The sequence below is a fragment of the Serinus canaria genome, chromosome 5 (assembly GCF_022539315.1).
Source record: "Serinus canaria isolate serCan28SL12 chromosome 5, serCan2020, whole genome shotgun sequence".
Lineage (NCBI taxonomy): Eukaryota > Metazoa > Chordata > Aves > Passeriformes > Fringillidae > Serinus > Serinus canaria.
The window spans coordinates 51,803,731-51,821,468 of record NC_066319.1 but is presented as its reverse complement, the minus strand read 5'-3'; the positions used below and the strand labels follow the sequence as shown (position 1 = coordinate 51,821,468).

Genomic DNA, 17,738 nt, shown 5'->3' with positions numbered 1-17,738 from the left:
GTCCCCTGCTGAACAGCGGCTACCTCCTAATTACTAATAATAGCCTCCATGTATTTTCAATTAGCTCGCTTGGAAGGGAGCAGCTCCCAGCCACGATTCGTAATTGCACTTTGGCCACCAGCTGATTTGGTCATTAGCCCGCAGCGCCAGCACAGCCCCATGCTGCTCCTGTGGCGGCTGCTGGCAGCGGCACCGGTGCATGGGGATGCAGCAGGAGGGGGGACTGCACCATCCCTGTCGTCTGCCGCAGCATGGAGCAGTGCTGCGTGCCGTCCAGGCCCAGGTCTTTACCAAGGGTGTGTTAGGAGCAGAAAAGGGAGCGGGGAGAGCATGGATGGTGGCAGAGGCTGATGCCAAGGAAAGAGCTGTGGGGCTCAGCTGCCCTTCAGCTGACACTGGTACCAGCAGGGCAAGGAGGACAGAAGATTGGTGAATGCAGGGCTTCACTAGAGGCCAGGAGGAGACTGGAGAAGTTCTTAGAAGGGTCATCCAGTGGAAGGGACACAGACCACAAGAAGCTCTCCCCTGACATCTGCAAGGATTTACGAGTGCAGGAGTGGGAAGCGAACCATCCCCATCCCACCATTCATACTCCCCCTGCTTCCTAACTTCCAGCTTGGCAGACAGACTGAGGTGCCAGGAGAGAAAGCTCCTTAGAACTGCAGCTCTAAGCTTGGGCATCAGCCAAAACACAGTCAGCACTTTCTACCCAGGGAGCTTAATGCTGAGAGATGTCCTCGAGGTGAAAGGCTCCTGCACTCTAATTACCACTCACAAATCTCTCCTAGGGGACTCTCAGGGTGAATGCTGGCTGCAGTGAGATGTCCTGTATTTTAATAGAGGGAGGAAAAATTATAAATCATGGATACTTGGCAATTAGAGCTTGGAGAAAGGACTGCAGTGAGCAGAGGGCAGGTGCATGCTTGTCTATGGCCTCAGCATCCTGCAGTGCAGCCAGGATGGGACAAGCTGCTCATGGGACTCTGTGCAGAGAGCAGTGCCACAGCCCCTGAAACCCACGGTGCTGGGATGTGCTCCACACCCTTCGTTTTCCTTTCTGTACTCTGCAGCTGCTGCTTCTCAGTGCTGCTTGTGCCACCAAAGTTGATACTTGATTTTAAATGAGCTGGAACTCATCTGGCAGGCAGGCAGATGTCAAAAATCCCCAATCTGCCTGTGAAACTCTGCTCAAGGATGAACAGCCCCTGCTCCAGCATTAGGGTTGTAGGGCAAGGTAGAAGAATGACAGAAATTCCAGCAAAAGTTATTGCTGGGGCCAGGTGCTCACTGCTGCAGTGCTGAATAACCCAGTCAGAATAACCCAGCCCTCACTGCAGGTCTCTCCCCATGGCTGGAGCACACTCCTTTCTATTCCAGTTTTTGTTGTTGCTACTGTCCCAAGATGCTGCTGAGCCTCAGGACCAGACAGCACAGCAGAAGGCTGCACAGGAGCAAGGTTTGGGTCAGGTGGTTTCAGGGAGAGTGAAACAAAGTTGAAAGGAAGGAGAAATCAGTCCCCCAAAATTAAAGCCGCTGCCCTAACGGAGAGAGCAGCACATTTCACTCATTGCTGCCTGCCCCACCTTCTGCTCCCCCGTGCTGGCTGCCCACAATGCCCCTGGGGGGCAAGAACATTACCACAGCACTCAGTGGATGCTTGACCTTCCCAGCATTGAGTTATAAACAGGCATCAAAGCCAAAAACACTGTTCCGCTTAGAAAGCCAGCAGAGCCACCTCCTAAACCCTTCAGGGATGTCCAGCACCTCTCAGAATTTCCCTGTTGTACAACTGCATCTCTCCTCACTGCTTAGAAGTTGTATCCTACAACACAAGGGACTTTCCTTAGCATGAGCGCTCAGACCCAGCACTTTGCATCTGGAAAGGGAGCTCAGGGCTGAGCACAAAGCAGTGATCCAAGGTGGATGACTGCCCCCCACAAGCACATACTTCCTGCAGCCCTCTAAGCAACCAAGCAGCAATAGCAGAAAGTCATTAAGTGCATGGCAAAATTACTCTGTGGTAACTGTATTACATGCTATGGCCTCAGAGAGAGGGGAAAAGGCAGAGGTGTGCGAAAAACTGGCTCCAAACCCCCAGTGCTGAAGCCACCTCCTGTGGGAGCCAGGTTGTACCCAGGCATACAATGTTTGCCAGTCTCCTTGGCACAGTGCAGCATTGCTGAAGGTTTGAACATGAAACTCAGTTTAAATAAATGAGGATAAATGGCCTGGCAGGTGACAGCCCCTCTAGCTGTTTTCTATCTCACGGCTGCCCTTAAAGCAGGCAGCCCCTAGCATCAACCAGAGAAAATCCCCATGTGAGATTTTCTTTTATTTAAGGAATAGATAGTCTTGGGTGCAACAGCACCATCTATACTGCCAGAACCAATATCTGGTGGCAGAGGAGCTGTGTGTGCTGCTGGGAGAGGCATGGCCTCATTTCAGGGCAGGTCAGGAGCTGAAGCTGTATGTACAATCAGTCTGTGGAGTTAAATCCCTCTTTGCGGCTCCACACCAATTCAGCAAGAGGAACTCACCCAGCTTACAGGCCTCCAGCAGCCACACAGTCACCTTACCCTCAGGGCAACAAGGCAGGAGGAGTCACTGGAGGGGATCACATTTGATCTCAGAGCTACCTGGAAGCCACACTTCAACTAACTTCTTGTAGTGTGAAGCAGGGGAACAAGAGCTTCCCGTTAGGGGTGTCCACAAGGAGCAGCTACAGAGTGAGATCTGTGGGGATGTAGGAATGTGAGCAACCAGGTTTGCTTCTCAGCCCTGAGCCCAGGCCAAGTTAACACTGGAACCAGCCCACTCCATCCAACCCTGTGCATGGCTGGGATTTCCTTTTATCCTCGGAAAACTGAGCGTCTTTCACCAGCCATCACTACCTACCCCAGGGACAACTGCTAAAGGGGCCACAGCTGGGGACAGGCTCAGACCTCATCTGTGTTCCTGTGGGCTGATGGCACAGGGTATGCCAAGGCAGATGCCACTTCTACCTACCAGGTAGAAATACCTGGTAGAAATCCAAGTAATCTCTGCAAAGCTTCTGCGTTGGCGCCAAACAGCCATCGAGTGTCCACAGCAGTGTCTGCAGACAGCTCTCACCTCCACTCACACAGCCATGCTGCCAAAACACAGCTGCAACCAAACCAGCTGTGCCCAAACATTGCTTAACCCAAGGTGCAACCTGCGAGGTGGAAGTCAGTTCCTGAGGTCTCTTCTGTGTTTGCCAGCCCAGCTAGTGGGAATTCAGTTCCTGGCTTGGGCCATTCCCCATTCTTGTGAGCCTGCAGAACACACCAGATCACGTGCTGAGGTCCAGTGCTTACTGCCAAAAACCCTTTTGAAGGAGCAAGAGATCTGAGTGGGCTCAGCTTACCCAGGTGCCACATTTGTCAAGGGGGGTAGGGAAGATACTTGGGTTTTACCTGTTTTGGCCAAACAACAAGCCAGACACATTACTCAACAGGAACAGCCTCCAGGGCTCAATCCAGGCATGCAGGAGGGAACCACACAACTGACTCATGGAATAACTGGCTTTGAGGAAGGTTGGGGGAAATCACCTATTTCACCACTTGTTTTGATCACTGGCTATTTCCCCATTTCTTAGACAATTCCAGGACTTGGTCACATCAAAGCAAACAAGGAGCAGGATACACAGGACTGAATATTTTGAAAATCTCTGACTTCTTACCAGACAGCAAGCAAACCCAAGGTTTGAAACTCTTGAAAACTTCCCAAAAACTTTTTTAAAAACCCCTGCAGTTCTTCCAAAAGATGGCCCTAGCAGCAGGTCCAGGCTCTGGCAGTGTTCCTGTCAGCCAGCACCTTCTGTAGCCCAGGAGCTCCTCACCCTGCTCTCCCTGGCTGTTTGGTGCTCCCAGAGCTGGCACTCTGCTTCTGTCACCTTGAGTACTGGATGGCCACCGGGGAAAGCACCCCACAAAGCTGACAGCCACCTTCTGGGACCTGGCATGAAGGAGAAACCTTTTATAAAGCTTCACTGGAGCTAGGAAGGGCACCACGTGTCATTTCAATTATGATTCTTTGCTGGGGGAGGAGCAGGGAGGAGAGGAGAGAATTAGAGAGAAGCATTTACCTTCACGTTTAAAGCAATTTGTTTCCTCTCTGCTTATCCTGCTGCTCTGTAATGATGGAAGTGTCACATCTGAGCAGCAAGCTCCCCAATTTGGGAGGAGGAGACTCCTCTCCAGAGGACTCTGCTGGAAGGTAACCCACTTCATTAAGACAAGGAAGCTCACCACCCCTTCACCCTCCTCAGCAGAGATATGAAGAGCTTCAGGCAATGCAGCCTCAAGTGCCAACACCGGGAGTGCAAGTGGAAAAGCTGATGAGCAGGACAGCAGAGGCCAGAGCATCCAGAGTGACACAGTGACTGCTCTCAGCAGCAAAGGGAACATCCACCTCAGCATGTCCTGCACAAAGTGACAATGGCAGTTCTTAGCCACCCTCCCCTTTCACCATGCCCACCTGCCTGCATTTGCCATTTCTCTGGCCTCCTCATTTTATCAAGAGACAGCACTCAGCTGCCCAGCACTTTCAGAGAGCCTGTTCCAAACACTGGTATGGGCTGGCCAGGTCGTTCTCACATTCCAGGCCAGCAAGGAGATGGGGCTTTTGCCAAGGCACTGCAGTCTTGTGTCTGAGCACAGGCAGGACATTCCTGCATTGCTAAACCCAGAACTGCCCCTGCAGCGTTGGGAAGGAAGGGAAACCGAAATTTCAGTAAGAGAGGGGTGAGACCATAGGGAAGAAACAACAGTGTGGTGCTCGGTAGAAGTTGCATGCTTCATACAAAACCCCAGGGGATCAGGGTTTTCATCCCTAGGCTGAATCTGAAACGTGGTGGAAATATTTCTCCACACATTCCAGAACTGCCTGGTGTTTTTACAGACTGCATCATGTTCTGTGACTGTGCACACACCTGGCATGGGGTTCTGAGCTGAGAAGAGTCACAAATGACACAACAGAAGAAAAAATGAGAAATCTACATCTTTAGACATTTAAGCTATGCTTCAGCTCTCCTTTCCCACACCTCTTTGCGAAAGCAGTGTACCACAAATGTATGAAAAGCCATTCCATTTATTTCTACTCTCTTTGCACAAGCGCTCTCAACTCTGATGTTAGGATGAACACCATAACCTGGTTTATCAGCAGAGTTAGCACATGGAAAATAGGATTCTGACAGAAGTTAGGAAGTTACCTGGGCAGAGGATGGGAAATGCCACAGTCAAGCTCTGTTGGGTGTGTGAGCACAAAGCACAGAACTGACATGCAGTGGGCTCATAGAGGAGCAATGAAGGATGCACCCTGGCCATCTGCAAGTCAACAGCAGTCATTCAAATTCAACACTCCAGGTTTTTTTAAAAAATATGATTTCCTACTTGTTTATTTTTCCTTTAATAACACAGTTTAGCATTTCAGAGTTCAGCATTCTACACTCTTACACACTGTCCTTGTTTATTAGCATTTAAACACAAAAAGACAGCAAGACCTCCAAACACAAATAAATACAAAAACACAATATACAGTAAACTGAAATACAACATATAATAATGCTATTGGGAAATTAAGACATGTTGCTAATTCCTTTTTTTTATTATTATTTTAACAACATGGTTATTGCTGAGCAATAAATTATACATTTTAAAATTGTTTTTCCCCCCTAAAAGAAAAGGACGAGAACAACTGGTTACCAGATCACTTGCACTGTATCCTTACAGCTATTGATAATTAAGACAGGCAGAATATACACAATCAAATGAGGCTGGCCTTCTTTGGTCTTTGTTTTTGATCATAAAACTGAACACAAGTGTACCGTTCACTGAAGAGTATGAGATTAAAGAAATGGATACACAAGTTTCAAACACATTAATTTGTACATTATTCTTAATCACTGATGTCTTTTCCATAGATAGTTCTCACAGAATTTCTTGGAAACAAATGTCAGGTTTAGTTTTCCCGATTTTTATGTTGTTCCATACATCTTAAAGGTTATCCTACTTGTCTAAGAGAAATGGACCTACATTTAGCCCATCATCTCCTAATGGGGTATTTTTTCACAGCTCTCTAGTCACCACTAATTCATTGGAGTTTTATACCTTGTAGAAAAAATCCTGAACTTCCCGATTTTTTTTTCTAGAAAACTGAAAAAAAAAAGTATTAACCGAACAACAGCGATAAGAAAAACAAAACAGGTGGATTACACAATGCATCAGCAACGATGGAAGCTTGTACCTTCCCATTCCACAAGTACAGATTACACAACTCTCTGCCAGTGATGCAGGTCATAGTTGGAAGATGTGTCCTTTCAGGTGCGAGCTATATTCAAATACAAAGCTCGGAACACTATGCAGGAAAATGACCTTTACGAATGGTAATGCTGGTTTATCTCAGTAACCCTTAGACAGAGTCAAATTTTATCACTACGCATCGCACTGCCAGCAATGGAGCGTGTGAACACCGGCATTGCTAAGAAGTTAAAAAGTCCTTGCAGAACTGGCAACCAAATTAAAAGCTTAGTTCCAAAGGACCAAAAACACAAACACCACATAGAGACAACAAACCCTCCCCTGAATGGGTAGGTTAGTAAGCCACAGAGTCAGGATCCAGATTTGAATTCCACATCAAATCTGGGATGTTTGAATCCAGGGTTTTGGTTCAGGTGCTTCTCTGTGAAATTCAGAACTTATTTGAACCCTAAGGAACTAATCCTAACTTGGAGGGGAAATAATGAAAAAACACAGCCTAATATCTACGCTGACATCATGAAATGGAAGACAGAAGCTGCAGTCTTGACCATGTATTAGAAGAGAAACAGGAATAGTCAGATCCCTTATGCATTGTATAATTCTACTCTTCTAAATCTTAAGAGGATGTCCCTGAATCAGCAGTCCAAAGTTTTCCACAACTTTCCTATCTGGTGCTTCTCTGCAAAGGCCTGGATTAAGAGGCAAGAAAGAACAATAAAAGCCCTCCAGATTTTGGTTTACAGAAAAAGGGAGAAAGCCCCACAAGGAAGAAATGGTCAGTCACACTGACTGATAGAACAGAGATGAACCCACTTCACTGTACAATGGTATTCTCCCTCCTTAGTTAAGAGGAGCATCAAACGAGACTGGTTTTGTTGGACGATTCTGAACAGACAGAGCAGGACACAGTTTGCTGCTGTTACTGACACGGACATGCTGTGCTGGCCTTCACTCTGCACGTCTGGGCCACCACGTATGTACAACCCCAAATCACGACAGCTTGTATGTTTAATTCTAGCCCTTACTGTCCTGATGTGGGTCTTCAGGGTATGTCAACTTATTTTCCAGTTCCTTTAAGGGACAAATATATTAAAAGAGTAAAACCTCATGATTCAGAGATAACACTAGGGAACTGGAACCTCTCATTCAGTCCTGGCTCCAGGAGATTCCTTTTGTGAAACTGGGCAAATCACATCTCATCCTTGATTTCCTTGTTCCAAAAAAGAGAAATAGCATTTGCTATACACAGTATTAAAAACTCAGATTAAACTGCCAAACCAATCATTTTTATTGCAGTAGCTTTGACTTCTAGGTCAACCAGAATATCAAGGTATTGACTGAACAGGACAGAAATTCCAGGGAAGAGGTCCAGATGCTTTTTATCACTTTTTGTTCCAAATTAGAGGAAATAATTTGCAATCAGAAAGTTGCCCATTACTATAGTTGTTTAAAATACAGGAATCTCCAAATTATCAGAGCATGAGGAAGAACATGTATCTTAAATTACAATTCAGAGTCTTCAGAAAAGCTAAACAAAGTGTTTGCTACATACAGGTCTTCAAACCTGAAAGACATGAATCAAAGTTTGCCCTTAGCCAAGATCCTCCTTTAGCAGCAACAAGTTATATTTGCACCAAGTGATCAAGTATAACTTGGAGGAAAGGGTTTTGTTTCATCACTTCTACATAAAGAAAAGACTTTGCATATTTATGTGCATGCATGTCTGTGTGTATATGTATGTACCTATACACAAAGAAGTAATTTACAGAGCAGAATCTAAGAGATTAGGTATGCAACCCAAGAATTTTCCTCCTCACCTATCTGTATATTTGCATAGTTAAATCATATCAAAGGCATCAAGACTGCAGTCATGTTTTTCACTCTTCTGCAGTGCAGGCAACATTCCTTGTCACTCCCTACACGCTTCTCTGTCTTGGACCAAAAAGCACCAGTGTTTTAAAAACTGAACAAAATATCAACAGATACCCTGCACTGTTGGTGAAATGCCTATCCCAGGTGATGGAATACAAATACAAATAGGTGGTAGCTTTTAAACTTCAGCTCAGCAAGCCAAAATTATGGCAAGCTGAGGAAACAGAAGCGATACAACCACAGCCTAACATTCATGGGTTCAACACTTAAATCCCAGCTAACATAAATCTCTATTACCTTTGCATTTGAGAAATTCACCAGGCACAGAAACAGGCACATATCTTCATCTTTCCTTTTCCAAGTAGAAAACACCACAAGAAAAGGAAATAAACTGCATTTCATTTTTTTAAATGTTTTAAAAAATCTAACGTGTTTTTTCCATCAAAAGTATGCCTCCCACCATTCCCTTTTCCTATTGCACATTCTCTTTGTGAAGAGCAACATTTACAGTACAAGGCTGAAATCAACATTGCATATTGTAAGTCAGCAGTTGAAGGTGTACCATGTAGACAGTAACTGAAACAAGACCCCAATTAATTAGCTCAGAGAAGCAATGCAGACATGGTCATGCATCATAATTGCAGGTTGGTCTTTAAACACCCAAATAGTTTCATCCTGCTTAGGATTCAAGACTTTGTAGGTAACAGGTGCACTCACTCTGTGCTGAAGAGTGTACACAAAGGGCAATATCCAGATTGTCACACACTGGAATCTCCCTAGAGGAAGCTGGAAACAAAGAGGTTTTTACACAACTTGGAGCGTCACCGTGAAGAAAGAACACCAGCAAGAGACTTCAGCTGTGTGCTGCTAAGAATTACTACTAAGTAGAGGACAATATGGTTCCACTGAACAAACTCTGTTCAAAGTAATGCAAATACTCTGGGACCCCCTTGCAACAGTGGCAGCCCCCAGGGGTTTGCCAGGATTCAAGAGTATACGTGGGGGCAGGGTGATGTCCCACAAATCACTTTAAACAGACAGTCCCTAGAAAACTTCGGATATCTCAGTCAGGAACAAAGAGAAAAAGGATAAAGGGCATTTCAGCGATGAGAGAAACAGTTAAATAACTTAAAAGTGTTGAGTAAAGCACCAGGTATCTTTTTCCTTTCAACTTAGAGAATATACAGTGGCCTTGTTTTCACAAAATGCTACATACTCCTTGCTGGAAAGCAGAGGAAACCGATTTCTATGTACACAGTAAGAACTCTACAGAGATGGCCTGTGAGTTCTGTGGAGAAAGGGGTGTTACAGTCAAGGCTTCAGGTATTCCACAGCAGGCGGTGTCTACATTTGTGTAGCAAGATCCTGGATTTCACAGTACGCAGGGTTGGCAAACTGGAAATTCTCTGGCAGCTTCATGTAGTTTTAAAAAATAAGTGCAGTAGGCCTCCGTTTTATTAACTGTGATAAAAAGCACATATGCAAAAATATTTTTATATTGATAGCACATTACTGCATTATAAAAGCTGCCCAAGTGAAGCTGAAGATTCTGGCAGCTGGTGCTTTTGGCACTTGGGAGATGTGGAAAGCAGCATAGAGATCTGTGAAATACAACAGTGACTGATGTTTCTGCTACAGTGATCGGCATTTAGATAGTTAGCAGTGTTCGTATTTAAACTTCTCTCTGAAGTTTCTGAGTCAATATCCCACCAAGACGAGATATTCAGATCTCTTAAAGCTACTAGTTTAGGCTGTGTGCAGACTCAGGAAGACTTCCCTATTGGTTTACACATTCACATGTTTCAAAGTCCTCTTTCAATCACCAAGGCTGGAAATGCTTTTTTTCCTCCTCTTTTAAAGAGCTTGGATTTAGAAGCGCAATTCTGTCACAGAAGTTGGAAACTGTAGTCACAAATCTGCAGAATATGCCGGGCCCTGCTTATACTCAAAATCTCCTCCAAGTCCCAGATTGAAACAGGATATAAACTGTTTTGTGATGGCCAAACGGTTTCATTTAATTTTACAAGACATGCATTAGCAATGGGAGGAGAGTCCTTTGGACATTTCCACTTGGGAATCCTGTTTTCAGTAAAATTCTGTGATGCACAAACACAAAAGCTCAGCTGCCTACATTCACAATTATTAAAATGACACGAGTTGAGCGAACCTTCGCCCTAAAGCGTAAGTGATGGGTTTACTTATGCAGCCTGCATAAAACTGCAAGTGCCATACAGTGATATCTAGAGATATAGATGCAGGTATATCTATAGATATTTATCTCTTGTGCAGAACATCCTCCTTCCATGCTAGAAATTAAATGCTAGCACGTGCCTCCATATTTGAGCTTGCACCTGTTGACATCCACGTACCATAGAGGGAGTACAGTACCCGGACAATGGAAGGCAAGAAAAGGAAGACAAGTTGCTGCCTACTGTCAGGACAGTCAGCAGCAGGCAGTATTCTAGCAGGTGCCTGGAAAACCCATGAAGACCACTTAGCATGCATTGTATATCCATAAATACTTCTTGCAGGCACTGTGTGTGAAGGCACAGCCAAAAAAGACAACAGCAAACACAAGCTGAAATACAAAGGCATGAATTCAACTGCACCTTAGACAAAAATTGTGACTATGCTTCAAAAAAGCAGAAAACTGATACAGCCTGACATTAAAGGCTGAGATGCAATAGGTTTTTTCAAGCCCACGAAGGCTGAAAACACAGTGGTGCAAGCCCGCTGTGCTTAAGCAGGATTTTAAAGAGCACCACAGTCAGGCTGTGTCTCTGGACTTGCTTGTCATAGGCTATTAAATAGAAGCAGATGAACACAGCAGGTTGCAATCAGCATGTTTCAGGGCTAGCAAATGCTTTTCACTACAGTTGAGGCTGTTACAAGAAAGAAGCCCATGCATTCCCCATTAGGATGCTCGTATGCTATGAGAAGCTGCCACGAGCATCCATATTCACAGCCCCAGAGTTCTCAGATGGATTAGTTTCAAGTGATGCCACCTTACAGCCACAGGCATTAGAGGAAAAATGTCGCCTGCCCTCACAGTGGCCATGGAGACTGTCTAGTCCAAGCTCCATAGGAGCACTGAGCATAACGTTTTGGCACCTCAATGGGATGGATTCCACCATGGCCAAGTCATAGAAGCTGCAGAAGCCAAAGGAGTGGGCTTTGGCTTCTGTTTCGTACATTGCAAGGTACCTAAGGGCTCTGAAGACAAGGCTAAACATTATGCCTGAAGTCCAATTAAACTACCATTTCAGATATCAGAATTAATCTGAATAAAAAGCTATGGTTTATAAGCAGCACAGCACATCTAAGGCACATGTATGCATGCAAGCCACCATCACTGTATTAAGACATTGCTGGTTTGTCTTGAAGCAATGGCTGCTAGTACAGAACAAACATAGAGGCTTTTTTCAGCACTAATCCTCCTCCCCAATACTGAAAATACTATATACTGCTGACAGGATAATGTGCAACATATATAGCTTGATTGGAAAGCATGGGGCAGAACTTTAAAAAATGTACAGGATTCCGTTTAGAACTCCAAAGTTCAACAAATGCCCTATTTTAGGGTGAAAACAATTATAAATCTGATAATGATGCACAGCATCCATGAGTGATTTTTCCTTAATTTTGAAATAGTGTCATTAACTACGACATATATTGTAGGTTTACATTTCTAAAGAGAAATAACAGAATTGAATAGATTTTTTTTCCTATCACAAGTGATAACCAGTGTTTGATATCTTCTATTTTTTCTTCCAAGAAATATCAGTCTATTAACAGTTTTAAAATAAAATGTTTTCTGTAACAATAGAACTTTAAATAAAAATATGATTTTGATTCAGATACTTTTGAGAAGACATGGATACTTTTCCAAGATCTTCTGACAAAGTAATTATTAAAACAGAGACCAGATGAGGCCTTAAAAAGACAATATACTATATTTCAGACAAGATTGCACCTCAGTTTTTCAAAGAATATCATAATTGCAACATTATTTCATCATCTTTTAACATGCTGACAATTTCCAGCTAGCCCACATGTGAAGGGTTTTTCTTGTATTCTAGCTTAAAAGAAATAAAAGTCAGTAATTGATTCAGCACATACTGTATATGTCTTTTCACCTCCAATTGACTAGATCATTAATAAGTTAAAAAAAATCCTCTCTGACCATAATCACTATCCTGATGAAGGATAAGTGATTCGTCAGAGCTCAAGTGTTGCTAGTTCTATTAAAAAATATACCATGGCATGATTTCTTAATGTGTTGCTACTTTCGCAATTGGACCCTATGCAGTTATGCCTTCAAACTCTTCCATCTGTTCCACAAGGTGGTTCTGTGAGCTTTAGGACCTCTGATTGAAGACAAACTGATATAAAACCCCCAAACGGAGTTGCCTTCTGTTTAATCCGCCTCCCCCAGTGTATGTCAGGGGTCTGGTAGATCCGATGTATCCACTATGACTTTAATAAAAATAGTATCATCTTTAATATACGTTCCATTCTCTAGAACAGTTTGAGCCACAAAGACTGGGCAGCCAGATGCAATGTTCATTTCTCCAGTTGGCTTCTTGAAACTGCTGCTGTTCGGATCTGGCTTGAAAGCATCTCCCAAGTGGCGTCGAGACGGTCCCTGATCCATAAGCATGAGAGTCACTTTCTGTTTGAAGGGCCAAGGAAGCAAAGCATCATATTCTCCACGCATGATGACAAAAAACAGAGACAAGTGCGTCCCCTTTCCCATGCCATCCCCATTCAGGTAAACTCTAGCACACATCTTGTAGCCAAAGTATCCAGTATAAAAGGGTTGGCTGTACAGGGACAGTGTCTTCCCCATGACAGCTTCTTGCTTCCGACGTTTATAGTCTCGGATTTTCCAAATCAACACCCCGTTGTAACTGGCGGTTTCCAGGACCTGGAAGCGCAGGTCCATGTCAGCCAGCCGGATGTCGTGAACGCTCAGCATCTGATCATGCCTGCTCAGCTGGGTCTCCAGCAGGCCTGGCAGAAACAGAAAGGATGGGGGTGAGAAACCTGCTGCTTATTAAAGACTGTAAAAAACAATCACCAGTGCTGCTACTGTGTAGGAAAACACTGTCCTCCTTGAGAACCAAAGTGCATTTGGCCACTGATGAAGCAATTTCTACAGGCTCTAATTATTTGCTGGCTGCTATCTAGGTTAGCTGAGATTTTTATAAATGTGGGTGTTAATGGTACATGCAGTAAAAGTCAAGTATTCAAATCACCTAACAGATTTTTCCTGGTCACTAAACAGTATAACTAGAGGCTTCCATTTTTTGAAAGGAGACTTGGTGGTATTATCTGCAGATAGCTATTTAGCAGGTAAGACCTTGGATGCAGTTACACATCCTATGTAATCCCTCTGAAATTCAGAAGCATTCCTGATCACTCAAAACATTCTTTTTAAACACTATTTGTCTCAGAAACACAGTGCTGTTACAATGGAAAGTTCTTCACTAAAAACCCAAAAAATTTAAGCTTACATCTGTATCACATGGTCATTTATTTAGTTTGGAGGGAGGGCTATGTTTTCTGTGTCCCCTTTCCCTTTCATGTTACTCTTTTGTTACTAGCAAAATTGGCCAACTCACAATACTGAAAAGCAGATGAATTCATAAGACAGGTTTATCTTATATAGGTCTATTTAAATGTTCTTTGTCACAATTATTTAAATGCTTGCATGTGATCTAAACTGTCCTGCTGAATTCCAGTCTTTATTCAGCAGTATAATAACCTTATTCTTATGCAGATCTCAGTTTTCTTAGGATCAAATATACCTGTCTAACAGAATCAGGATGGGTGGTTTCAGGTGGATAACCATACTGATCCATTCACAGGGGAGAGGAGCAGTAAAAAATGTCAATTCTATAGACTATATTTAAAGAGGACTATATTTAAAGAGGTTGCTGAAAGCTATTAGCTATCAAAGATCAATTGAGAAACTGTTTATAATGAGCTAACGATGCAGTCAAGACAAGAGTCGATAAAACAAAAGAGAAAACAATAATCAAGCCTAAGAAAAAGCATGGAAGCAATGCCACACCATCAACAAATGAAATTCACAATCTCCTACTCCAAAATCAGAAGAATCAGCATTATTGATGTTTCCATATAAAAGTCACAATGGGAGTGCCACTCAAGGGACACAGTTTTCCTCTCAACAGCACTGCAGCCCATTGTGCTCACACTCACTTGTATTCCGAGCTCCTTGCCCTGCAGTTTTATCAACACTTTCCAGCTCAGTCACTCTGTTCTGGAGGGATTCCACGCTGCTCTTCATGCTGTCAGCCTCCTCCCAGTTCTGTCGGAAGGGACGGATTTCTTTGTCCAGTTCTTTGAGTTTCTCTGCTTGACTGTCTATCACTCGCTTTACAAAATAATAGCATACGAGTTAAAATAACACAAAGACATTTATTTATTAAACAAAGATTTTATGTTGGTAATAAGACTGAATTCCAATATAAACAATTTTTGCTTTTGTCTAGTATCTTAATAACATGAACCTTGAAAATGTAAATAGCCCAGGTGTTTATGAAATGCTTAAAAAATACTTAGTGCTGCACAGATAGAATACTATCAGAATTAGCAATAGCCTTATTTTAAAAAAGGGACTTGTTAGCATGTACCTTTTGTCTAAGGTAGTTTGATTTTTTGGGTTTTTTTAAGCCTTTCAATATAAGAACAAATTTCTAAATGTCTCTACATTGGTATTGTGGGCTGATACCTGTTGGGTTTCATGTGACAGTACATAAGCAACAAAGTATGGGCACAGCTTCCCATGGTGTGGATCAAATGGCTGCCCATGAGCACAGGTTTTTATTGGTTTACAGCAAAATAACTAATGCCTCCAGGAAAACATCATTATTCTTGCACACATGGAACACAAGTACACACATGTGCAAGCTCCCAGCTCACATAAATCAGTCATCAAAGCCTGAGTTATTATGTGCCCACAACCATATCAGAAGCCCACAAGACTGTAGGCAAAATGACCACTTCTGTCCCCTTAAGTACCTTTAAAATTCCCACTCTTACTTCCTAAATTCAATAACCCATGTATTTTGAAGGTATTTTCTGTTGAGTCTTTTTAAGAAAAAAAAAAAAAATAGCCCAGCAAGATTTGGAAAGGCATGAAATATAACACTCAAGAAAGAAATAGACAGAAAAGCCAGTATTCTCTTAAAGAGGGACATTGCAAGCACCTCAGTATATTAAAATATAAAGAACATATTTCCCAGTCTGTCTCAAATCTGATGCAAGAAATACACAGCACTTCACATTATCACAGCTAATTTGGACTAGCAGGAATTTTAGCCAGAACCCTGTAATCAGTTGTGAAGTTCAAATGATAACAAAAATATCTGAAAGAAGAAACTACTTTTGCTACCACCTACAGTTAAATTCCAAATCTAACTTTACAGCTTTATAGTTTTATCATCATACAGAGCCAACAAATGTGAAAATGATTTTTCATTTCTTCACAAAAATAAAGTGGCAGTTGAGTACAAAACAAGAAAATAAATTTCTTTTGCATTTGCCTTTTGGTTGGCCATGTGGATTCAGTGTTCCCCACTGATGGGGAAAACCCTTCTGCCCTTTGAGCCATTTGCTTTTAATCACGTGGTTTCAGTTATACTGAAAGTCTGTAACATTAATTGAAGGTTGTCAATTTGATGAGCCAGCTAGCAACATCAGGTTCTAGGAGTCTTATTTTTTGTCTCAAAACAACTGAGCAATCTAACATCTTTCAGGATTAACTATTTATTTCTATGTGCCTGTTTTAAAACAAGTTATGTATCTCTCACTTCCAGAATTAGGGCTTTGTGAAGGAAAGCTGTTCACTGAATGATAAATGCCAGGAGTATAGGCCCAGTAAATATATGAGGCAGCTTGCCTGGACTTAGGAAAAACCACCTACCAACACAGTCACACCCTCCCAGCTGGGCTGATGGTAATCAGACAGTAGAGATGGGAAGGGCTGTTAGCCATATAAATAAGGAAACATACCACAGCATGGCCTGACTGCATGTTGAGAGTAGAACCAAAGAATTTGGCCACTAGCTCAGAGTTAACATGCAAAAGTAACTCAAAATATGCCCAAGTCTGGTATTTTTCCTTTACTCATACCAAACGTGAACTTTCCAAGGCAAGAACACTAACGTGGCTGGGGTTTGCACAGTGCCTCACAGCTTGCACCAGTTTGGACTAACACAGCATCAAACAAAATAAATGATCACATTTTTACATGAAAGGGGAAGTGCTAAACATGCAGCACAATTGTAAGCTCTTCTTTTGGGAGAAGTTTACCCGAAGTTGTTATTAGGGACCCATTTCTCTCCATGAACCTGTGCAATGTTCCACCTTTGAACATTCATAACCAATTCTGGTTTAACTGCTTCTGTTTCACATTGGCAAATATGTAGCATTTTATCTACTGTACCTTGACATGAGAATTCAAGATATATAAAATAATCAGAAATAAGACTTCTATTTAATTTTTAAAATGCAGTGGGATCTCTATCTTTTTACCCTCCAGGGAGTCAACCTCCCTCCTGCTGGGAGATACTGATGTACTAAATCTGAATTTAATGCAGCAGTGGAGATTTTCACTCTAATTATTCCATTAGAAAGCACACAGATGTCTCACACTGTACTCATAAATTTTCAAGTAGATATCAATTTTCTGCATGCACTTTTCATTCTAGCAACTGACCTCTCCGGATCATTAATTCCGAGTTATGTGCTTGGCAAACCATTGTGAGCTCCTTTTGATGTTGATTTTCATATAGGGTTCTCTTTAGTATTTCTACCAACTTCCAGAATTTTAGCACTGTACTTACTGAAAGAATTTCAGAAAATGTCATGAGGAACTGAAGAGCTGTTATGACCTTTCCATTGCAACTGAAAGGGTGAAACTGAAAAGCTAAAGAGCACACTAGAAAGGTACTGCTGGACTTGGAAAAGAAGTCACGTGTCCTTCTCCTCTGAAGGAAGGTATTACTCATCAAATCATTTTATCTTCATGAGGACACTGTTTCTTTTGTCCCTCAGTACCTCACTTCCCCACCCTGCTTACAATGGGATTACTCACATCATGCTTCCATTTCCATATGGAAGACTGGACACTGCATGTGAAAGTTCCTCTCCACATGACAGCATCCAAAAAAAGTATCACACACCCTTGGTAAAAACACTTTCCCTACAGACCTATATATCAAAAACTCATCTGAAAACAAAACATCTCTAGGCTGAGATTCCTGCCAGTGTCCAGACTCCCTTGATGCATTTACACTGGTTGTGTCAGATGCCTCACAGTGTAGATGATGCTCAGTGATGCTGCTGCCACTACCCAGCCAAAAAGGTCACCTGACAGCCAATACTGGAACTGTACTAGACATCAGGAGTATTTGTAGGTCTTGGGGGACTAAGCAAATATCCCTTGCTCAGACCTGAACTGGTTAGTGCAGTATCTGTGCCTCCCAGGTAACCACAGCTGCTCAACACAACCCAGGGAAAAAATGGCTCACAAAAGGTAACTAATTCCTTCCACTCCTG

At 42.8% G+C, this 17,738-nt stretch overlaps 1 protein-coding gene across 5 annotated transcripts in view; it reads right to left on the bottom strand.

Moving 5' to 3' along the window:
- Window positions 1–5,398: 5,398 nt before the first annotated feature.
- The window catches only part of TRAF3 (TNF receptor associated factor 3), a 69,938-nt gene continuing 57,598 nt past the window's right edge, over window positions 5,399–17,738 (bottom strand). For all 5 annotated transcript variants that reach the window (XM_050975721.1, XM_030239718.2, XM_030239720.2 and 2 more), the window contains 2 exons: window positions 14,376–14,550; window positions 5,399–13,163 (listed from right to left, as the gene is read on the bottom strand). In XM_050975721.1, coding sequence (XP_050831678.1) covers window positions 12,592–13,163; window positions 14,376–14,550 — 747 coding nt within the window. In that variant the 3' untranslated portion in view covers window positions 5,399–12,591. The remainder of the gene's footprint in view (window positions 13,164–14,375; window positions 14,551–17,738) is intronic.